Source organism: Thalassophryne amazonica, chromosome 6 (assembly GCF_902500255.1).
Source record: "Thalassophryne amazonica chromosome 6, fThaAma1.1, whole genome shotgun sequence".
Taxonomy (NCBI): domain Eukaryota; kingdom Metazoa; phylum Chordata; class Actinopteri; order Batrachoidiformes; family Batrachoididae; genus Thalassophryne; species Thalassophryne amazonica.
In genome coordinates, this window is record NC_047108.1 from 32754975 (window position 1) to 32780365 (window position 25391).

Below are 25391 nucleotides of genomic sequence, written 5' to 3' on the forward strand. Positions count from 1 at the left end.
AAACCTTAGCTATATCTCCTACTCTGCCTTAATAGAATAATTATATTACTTGTTTGATAATACCAGGAACTAATGGACAGAATTTCTTTGTTTCAGGCTTTTGCAGACTAAAGAAGATACCTCCAACTGTTGCCGCAAGTGTTACACTCTAGCACAGGGGTGGGCATCGAGGGCCGAGACACTGCAGGTTTTCCATGCAACCATTCACCTCAGCAGGTGGGTTGCTGATGAGCTTCTCCTCTGAACATAAACACCTGGTTGTCAATGAAATCACCTGCTGAGACACCTGATCATTAATGAAATCACCTACTGAGGTGACTGGTTGCACGGAAAACCTGCAGTGTCTCGGCCCTTTATGGCACATTATTGCCCACCCCTGCAGCACATTATAGCATATATGCGCTGGTAATTTCCAGCAATGACTGAACCGAGACCAATAGAAATATTGAAACTCTGATATATAACCATACCTAAAATGGTAACATTTCACAAAAAAGACCACTTTTAAATTTCGATGGTTATGTCACACTTTGGCTTCATTATTTTTGAACTAGGCCATAAGCGTTTGGGAACTGAGGACAATAACTGTTGAAGCTTTGTAGGTGGAATTCTTTCCCATTCTTGCTTGATGTACAACTTCAGTTGTTCAACAGTCCGGGGTCTCCGTTGTCGTAGTGTGCACTTCATAATGCACCACACATTTTCAATGGGCGACAGGTCTGGACTGCAGGCAGACCAGTCTAGTACCCGCACTCTTTTACTATGAAGCCATGCTGTTAGCAGCAATCTTCCATTCCAGCTTACTAATTAATCAAAAACCCAGACAGAGCTTTAATTCATTTGAAAGCTTGTCTCTTAGTCTTGTCCATCCAAATTGGAAGTCCCAAAAACCAGTTTTATTTGTTATTATCTATCGTCCACCTGGTCGTTACTGTGAGTTTCTCTGTGAATTTTCAGACCTTTTGTCTGACTTAGTGCTTAGCTCAGATAAGATAATTATAGTGGGCGATTTTACATCCACACAGATGCTGAGAATGACAGCCTCAACACTGCATTTAATCTATTATTAGACTCTATTGGCTTTGCTCAAAAAGTAAATGAGTCCACCCACCACTTTAATCATATCTTAGATCTTGTTCTGACTTATGGTATGGAAATAGAAGACTTAACAGTATTCCCTGAAAACTCCCTTCTGTCTGATCATTTTTTAATAACATTTACATTTACTCTGATGGACTACCCAGCAGTAGGGAATAAGTTTCATACACTAGAAGTCTTTCAGAAAGCGCTGTAACTAGGTTTAAGGATATGATTCCTTCTTTATGTTCTCTAATGCCATATAACAACACAGTGCAGAGTAGCTACCTAAACTCTGTAAGGGAGATAGAGTATCTCGTCAATAGTTTACATCCTCATTGAAGACAACTTTGGATGCTGTAGCTCCTCTGAAAAAGAGAGCTTTAAATCAGAAGTGTCTGACTCCATGGTATAACTCTCAAACTCGTAGCTTAAAGCAGATAACCCGTAAGTTGGAGAGGAAATGGCGTCTCACTAATTTAGAAGATCTTCACTTAGCCTGGAAAAAGAGTCTGTTGCTCTATAAAAAAGCCTCCGTAAAGCTAGGACATCTTTCTACTCATCACTAATTGAAGAAAATAAGAACAACCCAGGTTTCTTTTCAGCACTGTAGCCAGGCTGACAAAGAGTCAGAGCTCTATTGAGCTGAGTATTCCATTAACTTTAACTAGTAATGAGTTCATGACTTTCTTTGCTAACAAAATTTTAACTATTAGAGAAAAAATTACTCATAACCATCCCAAAGACGTATCGTTATCTTTGGCTGCTTTCAGTGATGCCGGTATTTGGTTAGACTCTTTCTCTCCGATTGTTCTGTCTGAGTTATTTTCATTAGTTACTTCATCCAAACCATCAACAGGTTTCTTAGACCCCATTCATACCAGGCTGCTCAAGGAAGCCCTACCATTATTTAATGCTTCGATCTTAAATATGATCAATCTATCTTTGTTAGTTGGCTATGTACCACAGGCTTTTAAGGTGGCAGTAATTAAACCATTACTTAAAAAGCCATCACTTGACCCAGCTATCTTAGCTAATTATAGGCCAATCTCCAACCTTCCTTTTCTCTCACAAATTCTTGAAAGGGTAGTTGTAAAACAGCTAAACTGATCATCTGCAGAGGAATGGTCTATTTGAAGAGTTTCAGTCAGGTTTAGAATTCATCATAGTACAGAAACAGCATTAGTGAAGGTTACAAAATGATCTTCTTATGGCCTCGGACAAGTGGACTCATCTCTGTGCTTGTTCTGTTAGACCTCAGTGCTGCTTTTGATACTGTTGACCATAAAATTTATTACAGAGATTAGAGCATGCCATAGGTATTAAAGGCACTGCGCTGCGGTGGTTTGAATCATATTTGTCTAATAGATTACAATTTGTTCATGTAAATGGGGAATCTTCTTCACAGACTAAAATTAATTATGGAGTTCCACAAGGTTCTGTGCTAGGACCAATTTTATTCACTTTATATATGCTTCCTTAGGCAGTATTATTAGACTGGTATTGCTTAAATTTTCATTGTTACGCAGATGATACCCAGCTTTATCTATCCATGAAGCCAGAGGACACACACCAATTAGCTAAACTGCAGGATTGTCTTACAGACATAAAGACATGGATGACCTCTAATTTCCTGCTTTTAAACTCAGATAAAACTGAAGTTATGTACTTGGCCCCACAAATCTTAGAAACATGGTTGTCTAACCAGATCCTTACTCTGGATGGCATTACCCTGACCTCTAGTAATACTGTGAGAAATCTTGGAGTCATTTTTGATCAGGATATGTCATCAAAGCGCATATTAAACAAATATGTAGGACTGCTTTTTTGCATTTACGCAATATCTCTAAATCAGAAAGGTCTTGTCTCAGAGTGATGCTGAAAAACTAATTCATACATTTATTTCCTCTAGGCTGGACTATTGTAATTCATTATTATCAGGTTGTCCTAAAGTTCCCTAAAAAGCCTTCAGTTAATTCAAAATGCTGCAGCTAGAGTGCTGACGGGGACTAGAAGGAGAGAGCATATCTCACCCATATTGGCCTCTCTTCATGGCTTCCTGTTAATTCTAGAATAGAATTTAAAATTCTCTTCTTACTTATAAGGTTTTGAATAATCAGGTCCCATCTTATCTTAGGGACCTCATAGTACCATATCACCCCAATTGAGCGCTTCGCTCTCAGACTGCAGGCTTACTTGTAGTTCCTAGGGTTTGTAAGAGTAGAATGGGAGGCAGAGCCTTCAGCTTTCAGGCTCCTCTCCTGTGGAACCAGCTCCCAATTCAGATCAGGGAGACAGACACCCTCTCTACTTTTAAGATTAGGCTTAAAACTTTCCTTTTGCTAAAGCTTATAGTAGGGCTGGATCAGGTGACCCTGAACCATCCCTTAGTTATGCTGCTATAGACGTAGACTGCTGGGGGGTTCCCATGATGCACTGTTTCTTTCTCTTTTTGCTCTGTATGCACCACTCTGCATTTAATCATTAGTGATCGATCTCTGCTCCCCTCCACAGCATGTCTTTTTCCTGGTTCTCTCCCTCAGCCCCAACCAGTCCAGCAGAAGACTGCCCCTCCCTGAGCCTGGTTCTGCTGGAGGTTTCTTCCTGTTAAAAGGGAGTTTTTCCTTCCCACTGTAGCCAAGTGCTTGCTCACAGGGGGTCGTTTTGACCGTTGGGGTTTTACATCATTATTGTATGGCCTTGCCTTACAATATAAAGCGCCTTGGGGCAACTGTTTGTTGTGATTTGGCGCTATATAAAAAAAAAATTGATTGATTGATTGATTGTAACACATGCAGAATGTGGCTTGGCATTGTCTTGCTGAAATAAGCAGGGACGTCCCTGAAAAAGACGTTGCTTGGATGGCAGCATTGTGTTGCTCCAAACATGGATGTATCTTTCATCATTGATGGTGCCATCACAGATGTGTAAGTTGCCCATGCCATGGGCACTAACACACCCCCATACCATCACAGATGCTGACTTTTGAACTTTACGCTGGTAAAAATCTGTATGGTCTTTTCCTCTTTTGTTCGGAGGACACAAGAGCCATGATTTCCAAAAACAATCTGAAATATGGACTCATCAGACCACAGCACACTTTTCCACTTTACGTCTGTCCATTTCAAATGAGCTCGGGTACAGAGAAGGCGGCGGGTGTTTCTGGATGTTGATTTATGGCTTTCACTTTGCATGGTAGAGTTTTAACTGCACTTGTAGATGTAGCGATGAACTGTGTTAACTGACAATGGTTTTCTGAAGTATTCCTGAGCCCATGTGGTATGATCCTTGACACAATGATGTCGGTTTTTAATGCTGTGCCGCCTGAGGGATCGAAGGTCATGGGCATTCAATGTTGGTTTTCGGTCTTGCCGCTTACGTATAGAAAGTTCTCCAGATTCTCTGAATCTTCTGATTATATTATGGACTGTAGATGATTGAATCCCTAAATTCCTTGCAATTGAACATTGAGAAATATCGTTCTTAAACTGTTGGACTACTTTTTCACGCAGTTGTTCACAAAGTGGTGATCCTCACCCCATCTTTGCTTGTGAACACCTGAGCCTTTTGGGGATGCTCCTTTTATACACCATCATGACTAGGGTTGGGTATGGAGAACCGGTTCTTTTCGGGTCTCGTTAAGAAATATTCGATCCACCGACATCAATAGCCTTTCTGCTTAACAATTACCTTATCGGGCCTTCAGAGCGGCCGTTGTTTTTGGGGGTGTTTGTCAGGAAAATTATCATGTCTCTACGTTGATTACAGAACCCCTGCAGGGTCTGTAATCAACCGTTTCTGCAGCAGGACTCTTCTTTGAAGCAATGAATCAATGAAGCAGTGATCTGACCCACTGCTTCATTGGTTCATTGTTTTATTTTGCTTTATCTTAATTTTTCCCCACTAAAGCCCCAAAGAGCATATGTCTGCAAGAAATGTGAACACCTAGTGACTCTTACACCTCCAATTTATCCCTGTCTTATTTAAGTTTAATGACAATTTGTAGAAAAAAATTTTGTAGAAAAAAAGCAGATCACAGACATGACACAAAACTAAAGTCATTTCAAATGGCAACTTTCTGGCTTTAAGAAACACTATAAGAAATCAGGAAAAAAAAATTGTGGCAGTCAGTAACGATTACTTTTTAGACCAAGCAGAGGGAAAGAAAATATGGAATCACTCAATTCTGAGGAAAAAATTATGGAATCATGAAAAACAAAAGAACGCTCCAACACATCACTAGTATTTTGTTGCACCACCTCTGGCTTTTATAACAGCTTGCAGTCTCTGAGGCATGGACTTAATGAGTGACAAACAGTACTCTTCATCAATCTGGCTCCAACTTTCTCTGATTGCTGTTGCCAGATCAGCTTTGTAGGTTGGAGCCTTGTCATGGACCACTTTCTTCAACTTCCACCAAAGATTTTCAATTGGATTAAGAGCTGGACTATTTGCAGGCCATGACATTGACCCTATGTGTCTTTTTGCAAGGAATGTTTTCACAGTTTTTGTTCTATGGCAAGATGCATTATCATCTTGAAAAATGATTTCATCATCCCCAAACATCCTTTCAATTGATGGGATAAGAAAAGTGTCCAAAATATCAACGTAAACTTGTGCATTTATTGATGATGTAATGACAGCCATCTCCCCAGTGCCTTTACCTGACATGCAGCCCCATATCATCAATGACTGTGGAAATTTACATGTTCTCTTCAGGCAGTCACCTTTATAAATGTCATTGGAACAGCACCAAACAAAAGTTCCAGCATCATCAACTTGCCCAATGCAGATTTGAGATTCATCACTGAATATGACTTTCATCCAGTCATCCACAGTCCACGATTGCTTTTCCTTAGCCCATTGTAACCTTGTTTTTTTCTGTTTAGGTGTTAATGATGGCTTTCGTTTAGCTTTTCTGTATGTAAATCCCACTTCCTTTAGGCGGTTTCTTACAGTTCGGTCACAGACGTTGACTCCAGTTTCCTCCCATTCGTTCCTCATTTGAAAATACTAGTGATGTGTTGGAGCGTTCTTTTTTCATGATTCCATCATTTTTTCCTCAGAATTGAGTGATTCCATATTTTTTTCCCCTCTGCTTGGTCTAAAAAAGTAACCGTTACTGACTGCCACAATTTTTTTTCCTGATTTCTTATAGTGTTTCTTAAAGCCAGAAAGTTGCCATTTGAAATGACTTTAGTTTTGTGTCATGTCTGTGATCTTCTTTGTTTTCTACAAAATTAAACAACTGAATGAACATCCTCCGAGGCCGGTGATTCCATAATTTTTGCCAGGGGTGTAGTCTTAGAAATGTTTTATTTGAAAAAGTACAAGCCAGGAATCCTGATTTGTTTTGGTTGTCCGAATTTAATATGCTAAGTTAGCCATTTGAAGAAGAGGTATTTGCTTTGGGTAAATTTTTGGAGAAAGTGTGGCAGCTGCAGTTTAGACAGCTGTACCCGCATGTATGAAGTAGTTGTATGAATTTATTTACTTTTGTTGGGAGTGTCTTATAAGCATGGGGCTGGGCATTATTGTATACAGGACACTTAAATAAAAATGATCTATGTATCTATCTATCTAAAGTAAAACTAGCCCATTTCAAAACAGGTAAAGTGAAAGATCGTCTGCTTTAAAAATACTTACTTAAACTCTGCAGGATGTGAATTTTCTGAGGGACTCAGCTTGTCATGTAGTAGTCCTGACGCTCCCGTTTCATCTCCTTGTACGTCATCTCCCCACTTCTTAATGTCTGGCTTCTGTCCTAATGGTCCTTCTGTCTCTCCTTCATCTTCATGGCTATCTGAAAGAGTCTGCGACTGGCTATGCTCTGAAGAGTCATTGTGGCCACCACCCGTTGCAGGAGTGTCTGGACTGTTGGGGGTAAAGCAGCATAAGTCTGTAGCTGCTTGCGTGAGATTTGGGCTTGTGGCTGATGGGGCACAATTGGTCTGTCTTGGGGTTGGATCAGGTGGTTCGCCACCTGAATCCTCTCGAAAGGGCTGCTGCATGGAGTCTAGATTTTTTACCTTCTTGTCCTCCAAATCCTCCCAGACCTCATCTCTATCCAGAGAACCATTGAGCTGGTCCATGACATCACTGAGAGGTTGACCAACATTGGCCATGGAGGTATCTGTCATCTCTGGAAGCCGAAGAAGCCCTTCCTCAAGTCCTTCTTCAACCTCCACTCCTGCTGTACTTCTTCTCATCAGACTCTCCTCAACTGTATCCAGCTCTGGCATGATAGTGCAATTTAATGAATCCACAGCCTCTGGAGCCTGAATGCTGGTGTCCATGTCCACGTGCTCAGAAGACAGAGAGTTGTGGATACTGCTGCTCGAGTCTGTGGAACCCCTCCCACGTCGTTTCTTGATTGGTTTCTTTCGTCTGGCCATTCTGGAAGACCAGAGTGAATAACTGGTCATTTCTTCCAATAAAAAAAAAATACAAAAAATACAAATACAACGTCAACCTATAAGTAAGAAAGTGTAACAGCAGCTACTCTACCTTATGACCTCCAACTCATTGCCAATGACCTTCATAATTTCTCCAGTTGTAGTACGATAATGGCAACTTGCGATATGCACTGGCGTAACATCGGCTGAGGAGTTAATGTCCGAGTCCTCATTGAAGGGGTTGTGTCTGGAAGTTGGGCTGTGTGGAGACATTTGAACTGCTACCTTCACTGGAACATTACTAGCAGAAAGGACCACAGTGTCACTGATGACTGTCTGTGGATCAGAACCACTGGATGGTGGGCAGCTGGCCTGATCAGTCAGGTCTCCCTCTACCACAAAAAGCATCACCAAGAAACAATGTTAATAAATATACAACAGTCTGCCACATTTACTTTACATATCAAAAAGAATACAATAAATTTTTGGTCTACTGTCTCGCTGGATGTTTAAACGTGTCGCCCACCATCAACAGTTTAACATACTGGGCCTGATTTACTAAAAGGTTCTGCATATAACAATGCATGCAAATTCCATGCCACCTGCAAACAAATGAGAAACCTAATCTACAAGTGGTGTGCACTGAAGATTGTGTCTTTCAGAAGCACAAAATAGCATGTACTTTCCACTTAACTTACCCTTAATAAATATGCAATTTGGGGTGTGTCTACCAAAGTATGTAAAATTCTGGGAGAACCATGCAAACAAGTTAATTTAGCACTTTCGATGTGATTCATCAAACCCAAAAGAAATTTAAGGGAATAATGACTGTCTGCATTTTGCACATTTGAAAGCAGAGTGCTAACTGTTGCAGGATTGCAGACACATAAATCTGAATCAAAGTCAGTTTCAGTAAGCTGTTTGCGGTATGCATTTCTTTATTTTCATTCAATAGTCTTATTTAAAACAGAAAACCCATGACTAAACAATTTATAGTGGCTTATTTTTAACAAAAGGAAACTAGACATTTACAGCCTACAGAAAATTAAATGTGACATTTATCATGTCTATTTTCCTCTTTCGGTCAATATTACATTTCTTTTTTTTTTCTCTCAGGTTGTGTCTGTTAACTGTCACAAACATACTCAAACAGCAGGTCAGTGCTAGTGCCCTGGATAGCTCCACCTATAAACAAAACATCCACAAATTTATGTGATTCTCGTGAAGTTAATATATTAAATTTAATACTGGATTCAGTAGGTATGCTGTGAAAAGCACCTCCGTCATGAGAATGACCATTTGAAGACTGTTGCCTTAAAGTGTCTGTTTAAGCTGAATTGGGAGGGGGTGTCACAATATGGCAGCTGTGCTAAATTAAGGTTTGTGCCACACACCTTGCACCTCCCATGAAACAGCAGACAGACCATTTTAAAGGCACATTCATTTTTGATTTGTCAAATGTTCAATAAATAAAACTTGCAGTTAAAACGCACGTCACTTGCAAACCTTCAAGTGGCTCACTGAATTGCCTTTCGTGCTTATGGTCATTAACACATGATCTTTACACACAGCTGTCTACGTCATGTTATTACTTGCCATCATTTGCTCAATTATTCTTTGTAAATCACCCGCAAAACATTCAACATCCAAGCATGAAAAACTTTAGAATGTTCACGCAATTTCGTACTCATTACAGTGGATCTGAGCAAATCAGGTCTATAGTGTTCAACAATAGCAAGCTAGAGTACATTAGAATATTCACCTATTATTGTCATCGTAGCCAATATTGCTTTTGTAGGAAGCTTGAACACCCCCCCCCCGCCCCAAAAGGCAGCACAATTTTGTGCTCATAATTTGCCGAGCTGAAAAGCGAGACAATTTCACAAAAACTTAATGTATTTTTTGCTAGAATCACAAATAAAAAAAGTGCATTAATGTTCTTTGGCAGGGTCAGAGAGCCACAACATAAGACAACAGACTTACAGGCAGCAGTGTCTGTTGAAGTGGTAAAGGCCTTGGTCAAACTTTAATTCTGTAGCTTTCGGGCTGATTCATACAAGAATGCGTGTGCTTTGGTCCTTTGGGTGTAGCTTTCTTAGTATTATTAAAGTAATTTAAATAAGTATACACAACTAATGGTATATACTAAGTCAAAAAGATCTGCTGCCACATACAACAGTTGACATTTGCTCTGATGCTGTAACAATAAACTTTAATGGCCCATCCACAATACTCTCCATCCTACCACTGCAGATTCACCTTAATGTAAAAAATGAAGGGAAAGAGTGAAGCAGTAGGGCAACTGAAAAGTATTTGGACTGGGCCATTCTTCAACAATATATCTATAGTTTGTTGGCATACACAGTTGTTGACAATATAGGGGATTGCATACCCTCCATATTGGACTTTGGTCAAGCAGGGCATTGTGGGAAATGTGTGCCTGCTGCGGCCTCACAGACACAGACAGATAGTAAACAAAAGGCTCAGAATGCCAGGGATTACTTGTGTTCCTGGACGCTTCAAAAACAATCTCAGAGATAAATAAGTGAACTATGTTTTTCCTAAGAAAGTAACAGTTAGAAACAAGTGGATTCACAATTGCAGGACTGGAAATACAAGAAGTTTAGTAAGTTCAAGCTGGCATCAACCCACCTAGTCTGCTGCAACCAGAAAACATACCACACAATTTTTCCACTCAAACCACTTCCATTGAAACCACCAATATAGTGGTTTTGTCAACGGCCACCATTTGATACGTAACTTAGTAAATCCTCCCCCCACCCCCTCACCCAGAGCAGCTTTTTCTTGCCGTGTTTTAGTGCAGAACCAACTTTGAGTCACAGCCACCAAGAAATGCATGTGCTTGGCTCAGCACAGAGACAATGCAGCGAACACTTACTGATCTGAATGATCTCAGCGATGCGTATACTAGATTATCTCCATTAAAACAGTTTTTTTTTTGTGTTTGTTTTTTTTTTATTAACAGCAGGTGGGTTATTTTTCTCCACAAATTGAAACCAGCTCTCAGTTGTTTCTGCACACAGGAAGGGCAAACTCAGTACAGAACAAACTTCCCTTTTTTATTTTTTGCGCATGCACAGATAGTGAACATTCAAATCTGGTACGGGGGTCATCTCAGTCTGTCACACCGGCTGTAGGTGTACAGACTACAAGAAAGCAGACAACTGAGTGACCCACATATGAATAGTGGAGTGTTTGTATTGGCACTATACAAGGCTAACAGTGCACTGACAATCTTCATCAGGAACTCAATGAGACTGTGGAAGACATCACTGGAGGCCAACTCCAAATCAATCTCACAAGTTACCATCAAGTGTGGAATGTGTGTGATGCACTGGCTCCGCTGTTGTTCTGCATAGGCCTCTACCACCCTCAGCCATCTCATCACAAAGAGTAGCTATGGATATCGATTCAGGGGTGGAGTAACCATCAGCCATTTCCTGTACATGGATGACATCAAGCTGTATACCAAGAGTGAGTGAGACATTGAATCACTGATCCACCTCACCAGGATCTACAGTGAGGATACTGGGATGTCTTTCAGACTGGATAAATGTGGCTGAACGGAGGCAAAGCAAGGGAAGACGATCCAGACTGAAGGGGTGGTGTAAGAAGAAGACAGGACAGCTGACATACAGTGCAGCTACAAGTACATGGGAATCCTAAAAACCAACAGGAATCATGATGAAGATGCAAGAAGGTCAGCCACAGCCAAATACCTCAAAAAGCTAAGACAGGTACTGAGAAGCCAGCTCAATGGCAGGAATAAGTTCTGAGCCATCAATACATACTTCCTACCACTTATCAGATACCCAGCTGGGACAATATGTTGGCCAGAGGAGATAGATGCCACTGATGTCAAGACATGAAAACTCCTCACAATGCAAGAGGCTTCCACCTAAAGTCCAGCACAATGGGGCTCTATGAGCAACAGAAAGAGGGAAGGCAAGGATTAGTGAGTGTCAGAGCCACAATGCAGGATGAAATGAGGCGCATCCATGAATATATCAGAAATGATGGCCCCACAATTTAAGCTGCTACATGGAGTGCCTCAGAGAGCTGAAGACTGATGCTGATAATGAACAGGAAGAGGAGGAATCTCTTTAAGACCAAACCCCTCCACGGGATGCACTATCGACAGATGGAGGAACATGGCTGACATCAAGAAGTCGTACCAGTGGCTAGAAAAGGCCAGTCTAAAGGACAGTATAGAGGTTCTGATCATGGCAGCACAAGAACAAGCCCAAAGCACCAGATCCATAGAGGAGGGAGTCTACCACAGCCAACAGGACCCAAGCTGCAGGCTACGCAAATGTGCCCCAGAAACAGTCCAGCACATATCAGCGGGACGCAAGATGCAAAGTGGGGCAGCGTACACAGAGTCACAAAACAGCTGTCGGGAATTGCTGCATATGGGTTAGAAGTCCCCATCGGAGACTGTTAGAGTTTTTATTTATATATTTATTTATATAGAGAGATAGATAGAGAGAGATAGATAGAGAGATAGATAGATAGAGAGAGAGAGATAGATAGAGATATAGATAGATAGATAGAGATATAGATAGATAGATAGAGAGAGATATAGATAGATAGAGAGAGATATAGATAGAGATATAGAGAGAGAGAGAAAGATAGAGAGAGATATAGATAGAGATAGATAGAGAGAGAGAAAGATAGAGAGAGAGAGAGAGAGAGATAGAGAGAGAGATAGAGAGAGAGAGAGAGAAGATAGATAGAGATATAGAGAGAGGAAGATAGAGAGAGAGAGAGAGAGAAAGATAGATAGAGATATAGAGAGAGGAAGATAGAGAGAGAGAGAGAGAGAGAGAGAGAGAGAGAGAGATAGAGAGAGAGATAGATAGATAGAGAGAGATATAGATAGAGATATAGAGAGAGAGAGAAAGATAGAGAGAGAAAGATAGATAGAGATAGATAGAGAGAGAGAAAGATAGAGAGAGAGAGAAAGATAGATAGAGAGAGAGATAGAGAGAGAGAGAAAGATAGATAGAGAGAGAGATAGAGAGAGAGAGAGAGAGAGAGAGATAGATAGAGAGAGAGATAGATAGATAGATGGATGTACGATCATTAAGAGGTTGGGAGGGTTTTGCCTTAGTTGTGTTTATTCTTTCATAAGCATTCAATTATTCCTACAAACCAGAAATAAAAATGGATCTCTGCTTTTCACCACACTGTGTATATGTCAGAAATCTATCTGCCTATTGCCATCAACTGGCTATGCCAACAAACCAAATGCCAAGTTGTTCTTGACCATAATGGGCTTTTTTGTGCCCATGCACATTTTAATTAGTATCAGAGCAGAAAAAATGCTGCAGGTGGGGTGGGAGGGGCAAAATACACATTTGTGCTGCATGTGGTTTTGAAGCCACTATGCTACAGATTAACTAAACCTAGGCACATACCACACATCTCACAAGATAGAGCACAGAGAAAATGCAGCAGGCAGATACAGAGCTGTGGACACAGACCTACAAAGTGAGTATGAGCAACATCAATAGTTAAACATTTAATGAGCTGTAGCTTAATTTTCATTCCCCAGATGAGTAACATGCACACCATGGCACACATTGGAACAGCTCCATGGAAGGATAAGGAAAAAACACTGAACCCATATTGAACCAAACTTACCTGATAACACTGATACATATGCCTTGGATCTTGATTCATCTTTTAATCTAGATTAATTTTTTTGTTTTTTAATTAAAACCATTATTGTGTGCATCACAAATGAATACTGGTTGCTACATTTGAGTTAGTAGACCAAAACTGCATCCTAGTCATAAACAGTTTCCACTCTGTGTGATCCACTGAATCATAATTAATTGTATTGTTTAGGTTAAAAAAATGTATTACCTATTTTCACATATTGTACAAATATACAGCGCACAACAAATTCATAGTTACCAAAACAGTGAATATGTAATGCTGCAGAATATAATTCCCCAAACAGAAAAAGCCAACTGCAGGGGGTTACCCGATTTGCCCTCACCTCAGCACAAGCAAGAAGGTCTGACACTTGTGCCAGCATGCCCACCTGCTTCTGGTCAGATATGTCACACCATGATTATATGCCATTTACTTTAATTCTTTGTACGGGTGTGACAAGTGGATGAGCAAGGCACTTTTTGCAAGCCTACTGTAGGCCACTGTATTTTTCATGTGCAAATAACCAAGCACAAACATGAACACAAATGCTTAATGTCACAGATCTAAGGTTCAATTCATTATTAAAATCACAAAAAAGGTAGCAGCTTGACATCCCTCAATTAGCACAAGTTAAAGGAAAAGAAACCCCACTGACAAAATATAGCTGGGAAAATAGACTGTGCTATAAACTAACAATTGATGCATATCAATGAAAATAGATATTTCAGATTGCAGATATTTCAGTAGTAAGAGGAGCTCTTACTACTGAAATATCTGCCTCCAAAAGTCACCATTTAATGAGAATTCAATACATCATGGATGATTTCATAGTTGCCGCCACTGACACAATTTTAACCAATCAGAAGAAACCCCCCGGATAGCTCAGCCGTTCACAATCAAACATGGGGCGAGGATCACCACTTTATGAACAACTGCGTGAAAAAAAAAATAGTCCAACAGTTTAGGAACAATGTTTCTCAATGTTCAATTGCAAGGAATTTAGGGATTCCATCATCTACAGTCCATAATATAATAAGATTCAGAGAATCTGGAGAACTTTCTACACGTAAGCGGCCAGGCCGAAAACCAACATTGCATGCCTGTGACCTTTGATCCCTCAGGCAGCACTGCATTAAAAACCGATGTTATTGTGTAAAGGATCTTACTGCGTGGGTTCAGGTACACTTCAGGAAACCATTGTCAGTTAACACAGTTCATCGCTACATCTACAAGTTCAAGCGAAAGCCAAACATCAACAACATCCAGAAACGCCGCTGCCTTCTCTGGGCCCAAGTTCATTTGAAATGGACAGACACAAAGTGGAAAAGTGTGCTGTGGTCTGATGAGTCCACATTTCAATTTTTGGAAATCATGGACGTCAAGAGGACAAAGACCACCCAGACTGTTACCAGAGCAAAGCTTTTGATGTATGGGGGTGTGTTAGTGCCCATGGCATGAGCAACTTACACATCTGTGATGACACCATCAATGCTGAACGGTACATCCAGTTTTTGGAGCAACATACGCTGCCATTTAAGCAACGTTTGATTAACCGATTCCACCTGCTCAAAGTGATGTTAAATCACCTGGTGGAGTGGGTGGTTGCAAATAAAACCTGCTCTTTCTGGAACGACTTTGAGACCTCGAACATCTTTGCCCCTTCTATACTGCAGGATGACACTGGCGGAGTATAGAACCTCTGTGCCCATGTGACGTCACACACCGCTGTTATAGCAGCCTGCTGGTGGCTTTTGACTAGCCGTACAAAAATGTTCTTAACTTTAACATAAGTGATCACACATGCCTACATCTTTTCACATGGGCTCTCAATATCATAATCTACCAACCCAATCGTAAATGATCAGTCGGTTTTCTTTTCCTTTAAATTACCAGTTTGATTGTAAATATGATTAGCAGGGATGTTTATGAGCTAGCCACAATCTAACTAGTCAAGCTTGCACAATGAGCCTAGCTAGGTACCAATATGACAATACCAATATATATTCAGGTGGATGGGTATTTCAAGAAATTCATAGAATTATTTTTAACACATCTGAATAATTACTTGGCAAATTAAGGGCAATTGGGTGAACTTTTAGCTGTATTTATGGGCCTACCAGTAGAACCAATACCTTCTTGCATTTAAACTGGGGAAGAAAAAAAAAAATCTCTAAAGTTAAGCCAAGATGTCCAAAGCAAAATTTTGAATCATTACAACTCTGTTTCTTCCTTAGTAGCCATCTTTATAAGGTTTATGATACCACAAGCAAATGTGCAATCTGTTGTAAAAAATATAAGAAGCTTGAGATGATACAGACTTCACATCTTCAAAGAAGAACGTCCAAACAAATGCTCAGGAATTAAACCTTTGCTCTGTTGTTTAGGGAGTACTACTGTAAAGCAGACATTAGACATAAGCTTTCAGTTGATCACTCGGATAAAGCCAAGGGACTTTCTTAATGTCAGTGTTGGATTAATGGCTTCGACTTTAGTTGATGCCTTTTAAACCATGACAACAGAGTGCGCTACTAAAGGTGGATGATGCTGCATTTCTCGCAGAAGCCTCCAACTCCTTCATTATGACGCTGAGGTTCTGTTTGGCTATTGAATTAAAGTTTGTTATTTTCCAAGTATCATTTTGAATGCCTTTCCCTCATGTGAAGTCAGTATTGTCCCAAGCTTCTTGTAATTTTGAATAATAGGCTGTGCTGTTACTTCTTATACTTTTGGAATATTAAATTGTACAGTTAATTGTGCTATCCTTAATCCTTTTGTGGAATGTGTTACAGGCCTGAAATTCAGCAATGGATGTACATTAATAAATGAGATGAAGTTAATCAGGCACAACTTGAAATAACTTGAGTTCATAGTGTCTACAAAGACACAGGTCAAAGTAAATTTAGCAATCATGGCAGGGTTTTTTTCCATTTTCCATTCCATTCAACTTCTAAATTGAGGTTATAAATTGTTCTTGACTATTATTTTTAAATAAATTTATCTGGAAGTAAAAGACATGATAATTACTTTAACCCTCTGAACTCCAAAGTCATGTTTCCTTCAAAAAAATCTTCAAAATTAGATTTTTTTTTTAATCAGACAGAAATGGTATACAAATAATGAATGTTTATGAGTTCAACGATATGAATATTTCATGAGGTGAAAGATGGAATGTTCGAGTAAACAAGGCAAAGCCGAGTTGAATGGTACATTCCAGCTTTCACCAAATTAAATATTCATTCCATTGAAAGAATGTAAAAACAATCATTAATTGTTTTATGTAATAGCTAAAATAGATCCTTGTCATTTGATATTTTATTCATTTATAAACAGAAAAGGGACTTACATTTTGCTGTGCATCACTGGTGCGACATCAACAATCCAACACAAACAAAACTGTTCTCAGTGAACTTGTAAAAACAGTAAGACAGTTCAAAATAAATCTGACAATGTAGTCTGTGATAAAAAAAAACAAACTGTGTACTCCTCAGTCCAGCGAAAAATCGCGTCAGAAATTTGTCCAGGTTTTCATCCTAACAGCTCTTCATGCCTCCAGACATCTTATGGCGTACTGGATTTTTTTGTGTGTGTGTGAGAAGAATGTGCACCGTCAATTAGCTTGTTCAAATCGTCATCCGTCATCAAAACAAACTCCGCCATGGTTAGCTAAACACCACCCCCACTAGTGTGTGTGTTACAAATGTATGGAACCAAATTTGCATGGTAAATGGAACAAATAACCCATGTCATGTGAGATATAAAGCACCAATCAAATGACAAGGATCCATTCAGCTGTTATATAATTATAAATAGAAATTGGCATATTCTCAAATTTCTGACAGCACTTAGATCACAAACAATTACCAAATCCGAAACAGTGACATTCCATTAACCCCCACCACCACCACCACCCATCAAAAAAACTGTGGCATCCAGAGTCTATAAACACAAAGCATTTTTCACTTCTCAGGGCAAATGTGAAATTATGAATGATTCAGCTGAGACCAACAGTCACCTCCACAGTTAATACATTTTTTGAGTTCTGCCTACTTAGCAAATAACTGTACTGCTTCCATAGAAGAACAGGACTTGCAGGCCTGTGAAAAATTAGTCCACAGTGAGTAAAAATGTGATGACAACAAATGACCAGAAACTGCTTTAGGTTCAGAGGGTTAACACTTATCATTCAATTAAACTGAATATATGCAAAATTGAGAAAATAGAATTTGAAAGTTTTAAAGTGTATCAAGTGTATGTAAACTTCTGTACACAATTATATCTCACCTATGATATTTTCATAGAAAACAAAAACTAACGAATAAGATCAACAAAATATATCTATTGAAATGAAGAACATGCAGTGCTGGAAAAAAACAAACAAACCTAAAAAACACTGATGGGTGTTGATTAATTTAAACAAAATTGTCAAAAATCGTCAAGTGTCACACCACTTTACATTTACAAACACAAAGCTTGATCACACTTGTTTATGCCTCTAATAAGCAGTAATTTGAATCAGTTTATTGTATTTTGAAAAACTAATGAGTAAAGGATTCAACATGCATGAACGCAATCTGACGAATGGACATGCGTGATGATCAGGCAGGAAGGGGAGGGGTTGACCAAAGTCCCACCTTCCCAGTCTGCACTTGGCATTGACTGCAACATGGGGAAGATGTCACCAAAATCATAATCTAAAAAAAGGAGGGATAACATTCAAGATTAGAGAAGCGGGGGGACAGAAACAAAAATTGCATGACATGAAACACATAATCATAGATTTGATGATAAAACAGACATGTGAAAATTAAAATGGAACAACTGATTCACTGAACACTGGTGTCACCCCATTTTTACTCATCAGCTTTTGCAAACCAAGTACAAACCAGGAATATGTGTCAGTCACAAGTGCCTCCCAGAATTAACCCAAGCTGTGGATTTGCATGTCGCTGTCTTGAGAGCCTCATATGAATTTGTGCCAACACACAGTGCATTTCCCTGAGCAGAATGCAACCCTAAAATCAATTGAGCCATGTCTGCACATTAAAAGGTAAATATATTCACACTGTATGCAAGACAACATCACAAAAAGCAGATGCTAGCAATTTTATATAATTAAAAGAACCAAAGAATCAGCAATTAAAGTTAAATCTTGAATTCTACTGTTCAAAGTTTTCATGAAAATGTGTACTTCGTTGATTTTTTTGGCTGCTCTTGTTTTGTTCAGGGCTGCCACAGTGAATCCATCAGAGCTACATGTTTATTGGGTACATGTAGGCACTCAGCCTACTGAAATATCTGACCTCAGGAAGGACCTGGTTGACGTGCTAAGAGGTAATTTAGCAATACTGGGTTTGTTGAAATTCTACAAGCTTCCCTCTGCTGATAAAAGTAATAAATTTATTACAACAACAATAAAGCCAAATCATTCCACAAACAACAACACAGACTGGCAAATATTACTTTGTGCTACAGCAGTAAAGCAATCAAAAAACTGTTTTCCTTTTCCTGGGTCAACACCAAACCACAATAGTAGGCTTCCTACCTACAGCGCATCTGGAAACTATTCACAGTGCTTCACTTTTTCCACACTTTATGTTACAGCTTTATTCCAAAATAGACTCAATTCATTTTTTCCCTCAAAATTCTACTCACAACACCCCATAATAACATGAAAAAGGTTTTTGGGAATTTTTGGCAAATTCATTAAAAATAAAAACTAAGAAATCACATGTACAGGTGAGCCCCGCTAACTTGCGCAAATTGGGGTCCACAAAATGGGACCGCGAATCATCTGAAACCGCAAGTTAATGAAGTTGACCAGAAAAAAAAACCCTTAAAATCAGCATACCTTGCCATATTACAATAGTTTGAACCATTTGAAGCGTGATTACTTCCTGTATGTTGATTTCTTCATTTGGAGTGGGTTAGGGATCTTTTTCTTCCTCCTCCAGCTTCTGCGATGAGCGCTTTGTCAGAGTGGAATCAGTCAGGAATCTTCCACACAGAATCATCCACCCTCGTCGCTGACCTACAGCAGCCGGAGGAGGAAGACAAAATCATCTTCCAGAATCGTCTGCACTGACGATCCTCCCCAAAACTGTCAAATCAAAGCCGACTTTTATACAGTAGTCTAAATTTTTGGGGTCCACAACTTGGCTACGAGTAAAGCTGAATCACAACTTACGCAAGTTAACGGGGCTCACCTGTACATAAGTATTTTTCATCCTTTGCTCAATACTTTGTTGATGCACCTTTGGCAGGCTTTGCCTTCAGAGGTGCTGCAAAGAGGAATGAGCAAAACTGCCCAAAAATAGGTGCGTGAAGCTTGTGGCATCATATTCAAGAAGACTTGAGGCTGTAATTGCTGTCAAAGATGTATCAACAAAGTACTGAGCAAAGGGTGTGAATACTTATGAACACGTGATTTATTAGTTTTAATTTTTAATAAATTTGCAAAAATTTTCAAAAAGCTTTTTTCATGTTGTCATTACGGGCTGTTGTGAGTAGAATTTTGAGAGGGAAAAAATTAATTTAATCCCTTTAGGAATAAGGCTGCAACATAGCAAAGTGTGGAAAAAGTGAAGCATTGTGAATAGTTTTTGGATGCACTGTAAAACATCTTCACAAATACCACAGCGCCACCCAGTGTACAAGGCAGCCATTATATTTTGCAGAGATGAAAAACTTTGGCTTCAGTGAGTAAAAGTCCGACCATGGGTTGCTTCTACCTCTGCATCTATAACAGGTCAAACTTCACTGACTGCCTCAACAGTTGAACTCATTCCAAAATTGCTGACTACCTATTTTTTAGGAAACGGGTAAACAATTCAATCAATATTTTTGTTGCAGGATGCAGACTTGCTAATTGTAATTCGGAAGCAAATAATAGACAACAATGACTTTACCTGTTGTCAAAACAGTTCATCCAACTTAAGGAACCTCCACTGAGTACTGCTCTTCCACAACTAAAATATTATTGCTGATATAGTAATGGTGGAGAGAACAGATTTCAACTATCAGCAGTGCTGCTTACCTTCGCTGGAGGGGGCAATGGCACTGTCATCCCATTCAAGGTTGGTGGAGGTGAGGGAGGTAAAAGAGTGGAGGGACAAGCTGTCTGAGCTGGGCAGCCTCTCCTCAAAGTCTAGCAGGTTCTGAGGTTTGTAGTATTCAGGCATGTATGGTGCTACATCCAGGTATGGCACATCCTGAAGAACAACAACCAATAAGAATTTTTAGCAACATATTACCAACAGTCAGGAGCTGAATCTGCATACTGAAACTGTGAGAAGATATGTGCTAACCAGCTCCAGATCAAAGCGAATGAACTCCAGCCCTGATACCAGAGTGAGGAAGAGTGTGAGGTGATCATGGCTGCAGACTAGTGCATTCCTAGTTTGAAAGAAAACTGTTTAATTTATACACATTCAACTGGATTAATTCGTCATTTGATTCATTCATTCATTCAATGCATTGTGATTTTGTTCCCACAGATTTTTGGTACCTTTTTAAACAATATCATGAACAAATTATTAAACATCAAATACAGTATTTATTAACAAGGCCATACACAAATACACTCAACAAAAATATAAACGCAACACTTTTGGTTTTGCTCCCATTTTGTATGAGATGAACTCAAAGATCTAAAACTTTTTCCACATACACAATATCACCATTTCCCTCAAATATTGTTCACAAACCAGTCTAAATCTGTGATAGTGAGCACTTCTCCTTTGCTGAGATAATCCATCCCACCTCACAGGTGTGCCATATCAAGATGCTGATTAGACACCATGATTAGTGCACAGGTGTGCCTTAGACTGCCCACAATAAAAGGCCACTCTGAAAGATGCAGTTTTATCACACAGCACAATGCCACAGATGTCGCAAGATTTGAGGGAGCGTGCAATTGGCATGCTGACAGCAGGAATGTCAACCAGAGCTGTTGCTCGTGTATTGAATGTTTATTTCTCTACCATAAGCCGTCTCCAAAGGTGTTTCAGAGAATTTGGCAGTACATCCAACCAGCCTCACAACCGCAGACCATGTGTAACCACACCAGCCCAGGACCTCCACATCCAGCATGTTCACCTCCAAGATCGTCTGAGACCAGCCACTCGGACAGCTGCTGAAATAATCGGTTTGCATAACCAAAGAATTTCTGCACAAACCGTCAGAAACCGTCTCAGGGAAGCTCATCTGCATGCTCGTCGTCCTCATCGGGGTCTCGACCTGACTCCAGTTCGTCGTCGTAACCGACTTGAGTGGGCAAATGCTCACATTCGCTGGTGTTTGGCCCGTTGGAGAGGTGTTCTCTTCACGGATGAATCCCGGTTCACACTGTCCAGGGCAGATGGCAGACAGCGTGTGTGGCGTCATGTGGGTGAGCAGTTTTCTGATGTCAATGTTGTGGATCGAGAGGTCCATGGTGGCGGTGGGGTTATGGTATGGGCAGGCATCTGTTATGGACGAAGAACACAGGTGCATTTTATTGATGGCATTTTGAATGCACAGAGATACCGTGATGAGATTCTGAGGCCCATTGTTGTGCCATACATCCAAGAACATTACCTCATGTTGCAGCTGGATAATGCACGGCCCCATGTTGCAAGGATCTGTACACAATTCTTGGAAGCTGAAAATGTCCCAGTTCTTGCATGGCCGGCATACTCACCGGACATGTCACCCATTGAGCATGTTTGGGATGCTCTGGACCGGCGTATACGACAGCGTGTACCAGTTCCTGCCAATATCCAGCAACTTCGCACAGCCATTGAAGAGGAGTGGACCAACATTCCACAGGCCACAATTGACAATCTGATCAACTCTATGTGAAGGAGATGTGTTGCACTGCATGAGGCAAATGGTGGTCACACCAGATACTGACTGGTATCCCCCCCCAATAAAACAAAACTGCACCTTTCAGAGTGGCCTTTTATTGTGGACAGTCTAAGGCACACCTGTGCACTAATCATGGTGTCTAATCAGCATCTTGGTATGGCACACCTGTGAGGTGGGATGGATTATCTCAGCAAAGGAGAAGTGCTCACTATCACAGATTTAGACTGGTTTGTGAACAATATTTGAGGGAAATGGTGATATTGTGTATGTGGAAAAAGTTTTAGATCTTTGAGTTCATCTCATACAAAATGGGAGCAAAACCAAAAGTGTTGCGTTTATATTTTTGTTGAGTGTAGGAAGTAAATGTTGGAATGAAATGGATAGTTAAACTTTTCTTCTGTGTAATGGAGGAAAGAATTTCTGAATGACTTACTTGAAATAGTACTTGTGAAGTAATCCTTGATTCTCCTGGAAGAGACGCAGATAGCTTTCTAAAGAGCTCTCACTCAATGCCAGGTACAACCATGCACGACCTACACAGAATAAAAAGTCGTGATGAAAATGACATCTAATTATGTGTCTTATTTAGTTCTGTGAATATACTGAAGGACTCCAAGGACTTTCATGCCTGGATATCCCACAATGCTTCTTTGCTGGCATGCTTTGTCAGATTTCCAATGATATATGCTTCTGATTTTCTGCAGTTACAGACACTATTTATGTCTGGATTTGTAGGAGAGCAAGTACACAATGCAAATTGTTAATGTTATTAATGCCAGTACTATACATATGCATTTTTATAAATTTCACATTTAATTTCCACAAATTGATACCTCTCCCCTGTGTAAAGTTGTGATGACACTGCCACATTACCTGTAAGGTATGGTTGGGAGAAATAACGGAAAAAAAGTCAACTAGTACTCTTGACAATAAGTTAGTACAGTCAAATTTAAGCAGTGAAACCCCAAACTGACTAAAAAAACAAAAAACAAAAAAAACAGAACAAGTTGAAAGCATTAATGGCATTAATTCAGTGAAGAACATGGAAACAATGCTTGTAGTACTACTGGTACAGGTAAACTCCGTTAACTCACATTTGCGTAAGTCACGTTTCAGCTTTACTCGCGGTCAACTTGTGGACACTGAAAATTTAAGACTACTGTATAAAAAGTCTATTTTGATTTGCCCATTTTTTTGGAGTGATCTTCTTGTTCCTCCTTGGGCTGCTACACTTCAGCGTTGAGGGCTTCGTCAGTGCAGACGAACTCAAAGTTTTTGGATGTAACCTTCCTCTTCAGACCCTTCCCGCTGGTTCAGATTGGGCCGCAATTTATAGACCCGCCCGCCATATGCATGAAAGTTCCAGTGACTGCGGGGGGAAAAAAATCTGCTGACTGCAAGGAAAGTCCTGTTGATGGTGGAGAAAGACTACAAGCCAGGATTCTTTCTGGGGCACACAAGACTAACAGGCCAATTATTTGCTTGGGCAGCATCTGGGATGGTATCTGTCTTACCTGGTTTGGTTCCCGGCAGCTATGTTCCTTATCGACATCGTGTGTGTGTGTGTGTGTGTGTGTGTGTCTGTGGAGAGCTGTGTGCCTTAACCCATGCCAGTCCAGTTAGGATACGGCTACAGTTTATAATGGCAGTTATTCAAGATGTACAACAGTGTTTGAGAATTGAGAAAGTTCTCACTTCGTCCAAGATTAGTTGCTATATGCTGAAGCTCCTCTATTTGGCGGACAGCCTCTCTCCTGGTGAAGTGAAGGACCAGAACCCAGTAACCTGAGGAGATGTCCTGCAGCCTGCATTGCAGAAAATAATTAATATCATGACCAAACCCAACATATCAATAGGACAACTACAAGTATATACAAATATTTTGTCCTACTCACTATACATCTGGAATAAACTGCAAATAATAACTAAAGTATGTGTGTAAAGTTCAGAAAAATTTTCCAATAGAATTTCTTTTTTGGATGTCAAACTATGATTTGCAATATCTACAGTATCTTTCATATTTTGTACATACAGCAAGTAATATTTTAATGTCTACAAATAAATCTTGCAGAGTTTCTTACCCATAGAGCAGAGCATGGTCAAGGTGTTCACATAGGCGCTGAAGTACACGGTCGTGATTTCGGATGGCTGGAGTCTCATCTTCACAGGCAGCAAAGTAACTCTGCAACTACAAAGAGATGCAATTTCTGTGTTGTTTTCTGTTGCTGTACTGGGATTACCATTTAACTATGTTGGTTGCAAAAATGGTTCCAGTGATAACTCGTATATGGATAGATTAATTTAAAATTTTGGCTGGAGTAGTTCAACGCACGGTGCACCTGCTCTACCAAAATAGCCACAGTTATCCCACAAAATAAGTCGTTAAGTCAACTTTTTGAGTGAAGGGGTAAATGGGTGCAAGGGCGCAATTTAGAACTAGAAATTGGGGGGGACAAAGAACGAGGCCGAAGCCCATAGGCCGGGGGTCTGGGGGCCGTTTTAAGCCCCTTGAAGCCAACGGTTTCTAGATAAGCTCAGATGCATTCTGAGCATCCAGAACAGTAATTTTAATGTTTTGAGAAGACCATAAAGTGGACACCATTTGACTTATACAATTTGAAACTGCGGATATAAGTACTTTATTCTGAGAATAGCCAGCATTGATTTTATTAACATCCTGGTGTAAATAAGGTATCACCACGTGTAGAACTCAAAAAGAAGAAAATAATGATAGGTTGAGTTTTCATTAAAAAACAACTGCAATGTGGTAAAATGTATTCATTACTATGAAAGAACAGGCACTTAATAATTATTACCTATATCATACTGTATTTTTTTTCCTCAAGATTTGTTTTTGCAAAAGTTTGAAAAAACAACAGATCATAAGTTTAGGATAAATTACTTATGAATTTAATTTTCGAAGTGGCACTAATGACAACACTCATACTGAACATAATTTCGCTTGCATAGACTGATTTTGGAGCTCAAACAATAATTGCAGATGGGCTTTCTGAGGTCCCAGATAGCTTTTCTGATTTCCTTTTCTAGCGTTCAGAATTTAGTAAATTAGCATATGGTCCATTGATACTTACGAGGTCTGTTAGAAAACTATCCGACCTTTTTATTTTTTTTAAAAACTATATGGATTTGAATCATGCGCTTGCATCAGCCAAGCTTGAACCTTCGTGCACATGCGTGAGTTTTTTCACGCCTGTCGGTTGCATCATTCGCCTGTGGGCAGGCTTTGAGTGAGCACTGGTCCACCCCCTCGTCGGATTTTCATTGTCAGGAAAATGGCTGAGCGATTGGAGCAGCGCTGAATCAAATTTTTCCAGAAACTGTGAGAGACAGCCAGGTGGAAACCATTCGGAAGATTCAGACGGCTTTCGG

The 25391-nt window shown here is 39.9% G+C and overlaps 1 protein-coding gene across 2 annotated transcripts in view; it reads right to left on the reverse strand.

Moving 5' to 3' along the window:
- plekhm2 (pleckstrin homology domain containing, family M (with RUN domain) member 2) overlaps window positions 1-25391 on the reverse strand; it is a 95447-nt gene that overhangs the window by 57631 nt on the left and 12425 nt on the right. Inside the window, exons 2-9 of one of the 2 annotated variants that reach the window (XM_034171945.1) lie at window positions 24083-24189; window positions 23697-23806; window positions 22435-22534; window positions 20462-20549; window positions 20191-20365; window positions 17789-17848; window positions 7585-7864; window positions 6724-7473 (exon numbers count right to left, since the gene is read on the reverse strand). In XM_034171945.1, the coding sequence (XP_034027836.1) occupies window positions 6724-7473; window positions 7585-7864; window positions 17789-17848; window positions 20191-20365; window positions 20462-20549; window positions 22435-22534; window positions 23697-23806; window positions 24083-24189 (1670 nt within the window). The remainder of the gene's footprint in view (window positions 1-6723; window positions 7474-7584; window positions 7865-17788; window positions 17849-20190; window positions 20366-20461; window positions 20550-22434; window positions 22535-23696; window positions 23807-24082; window positions 24190-25391) is intronic. The other variant, XM_034171946.1, reaches the window with a different exon arrangement.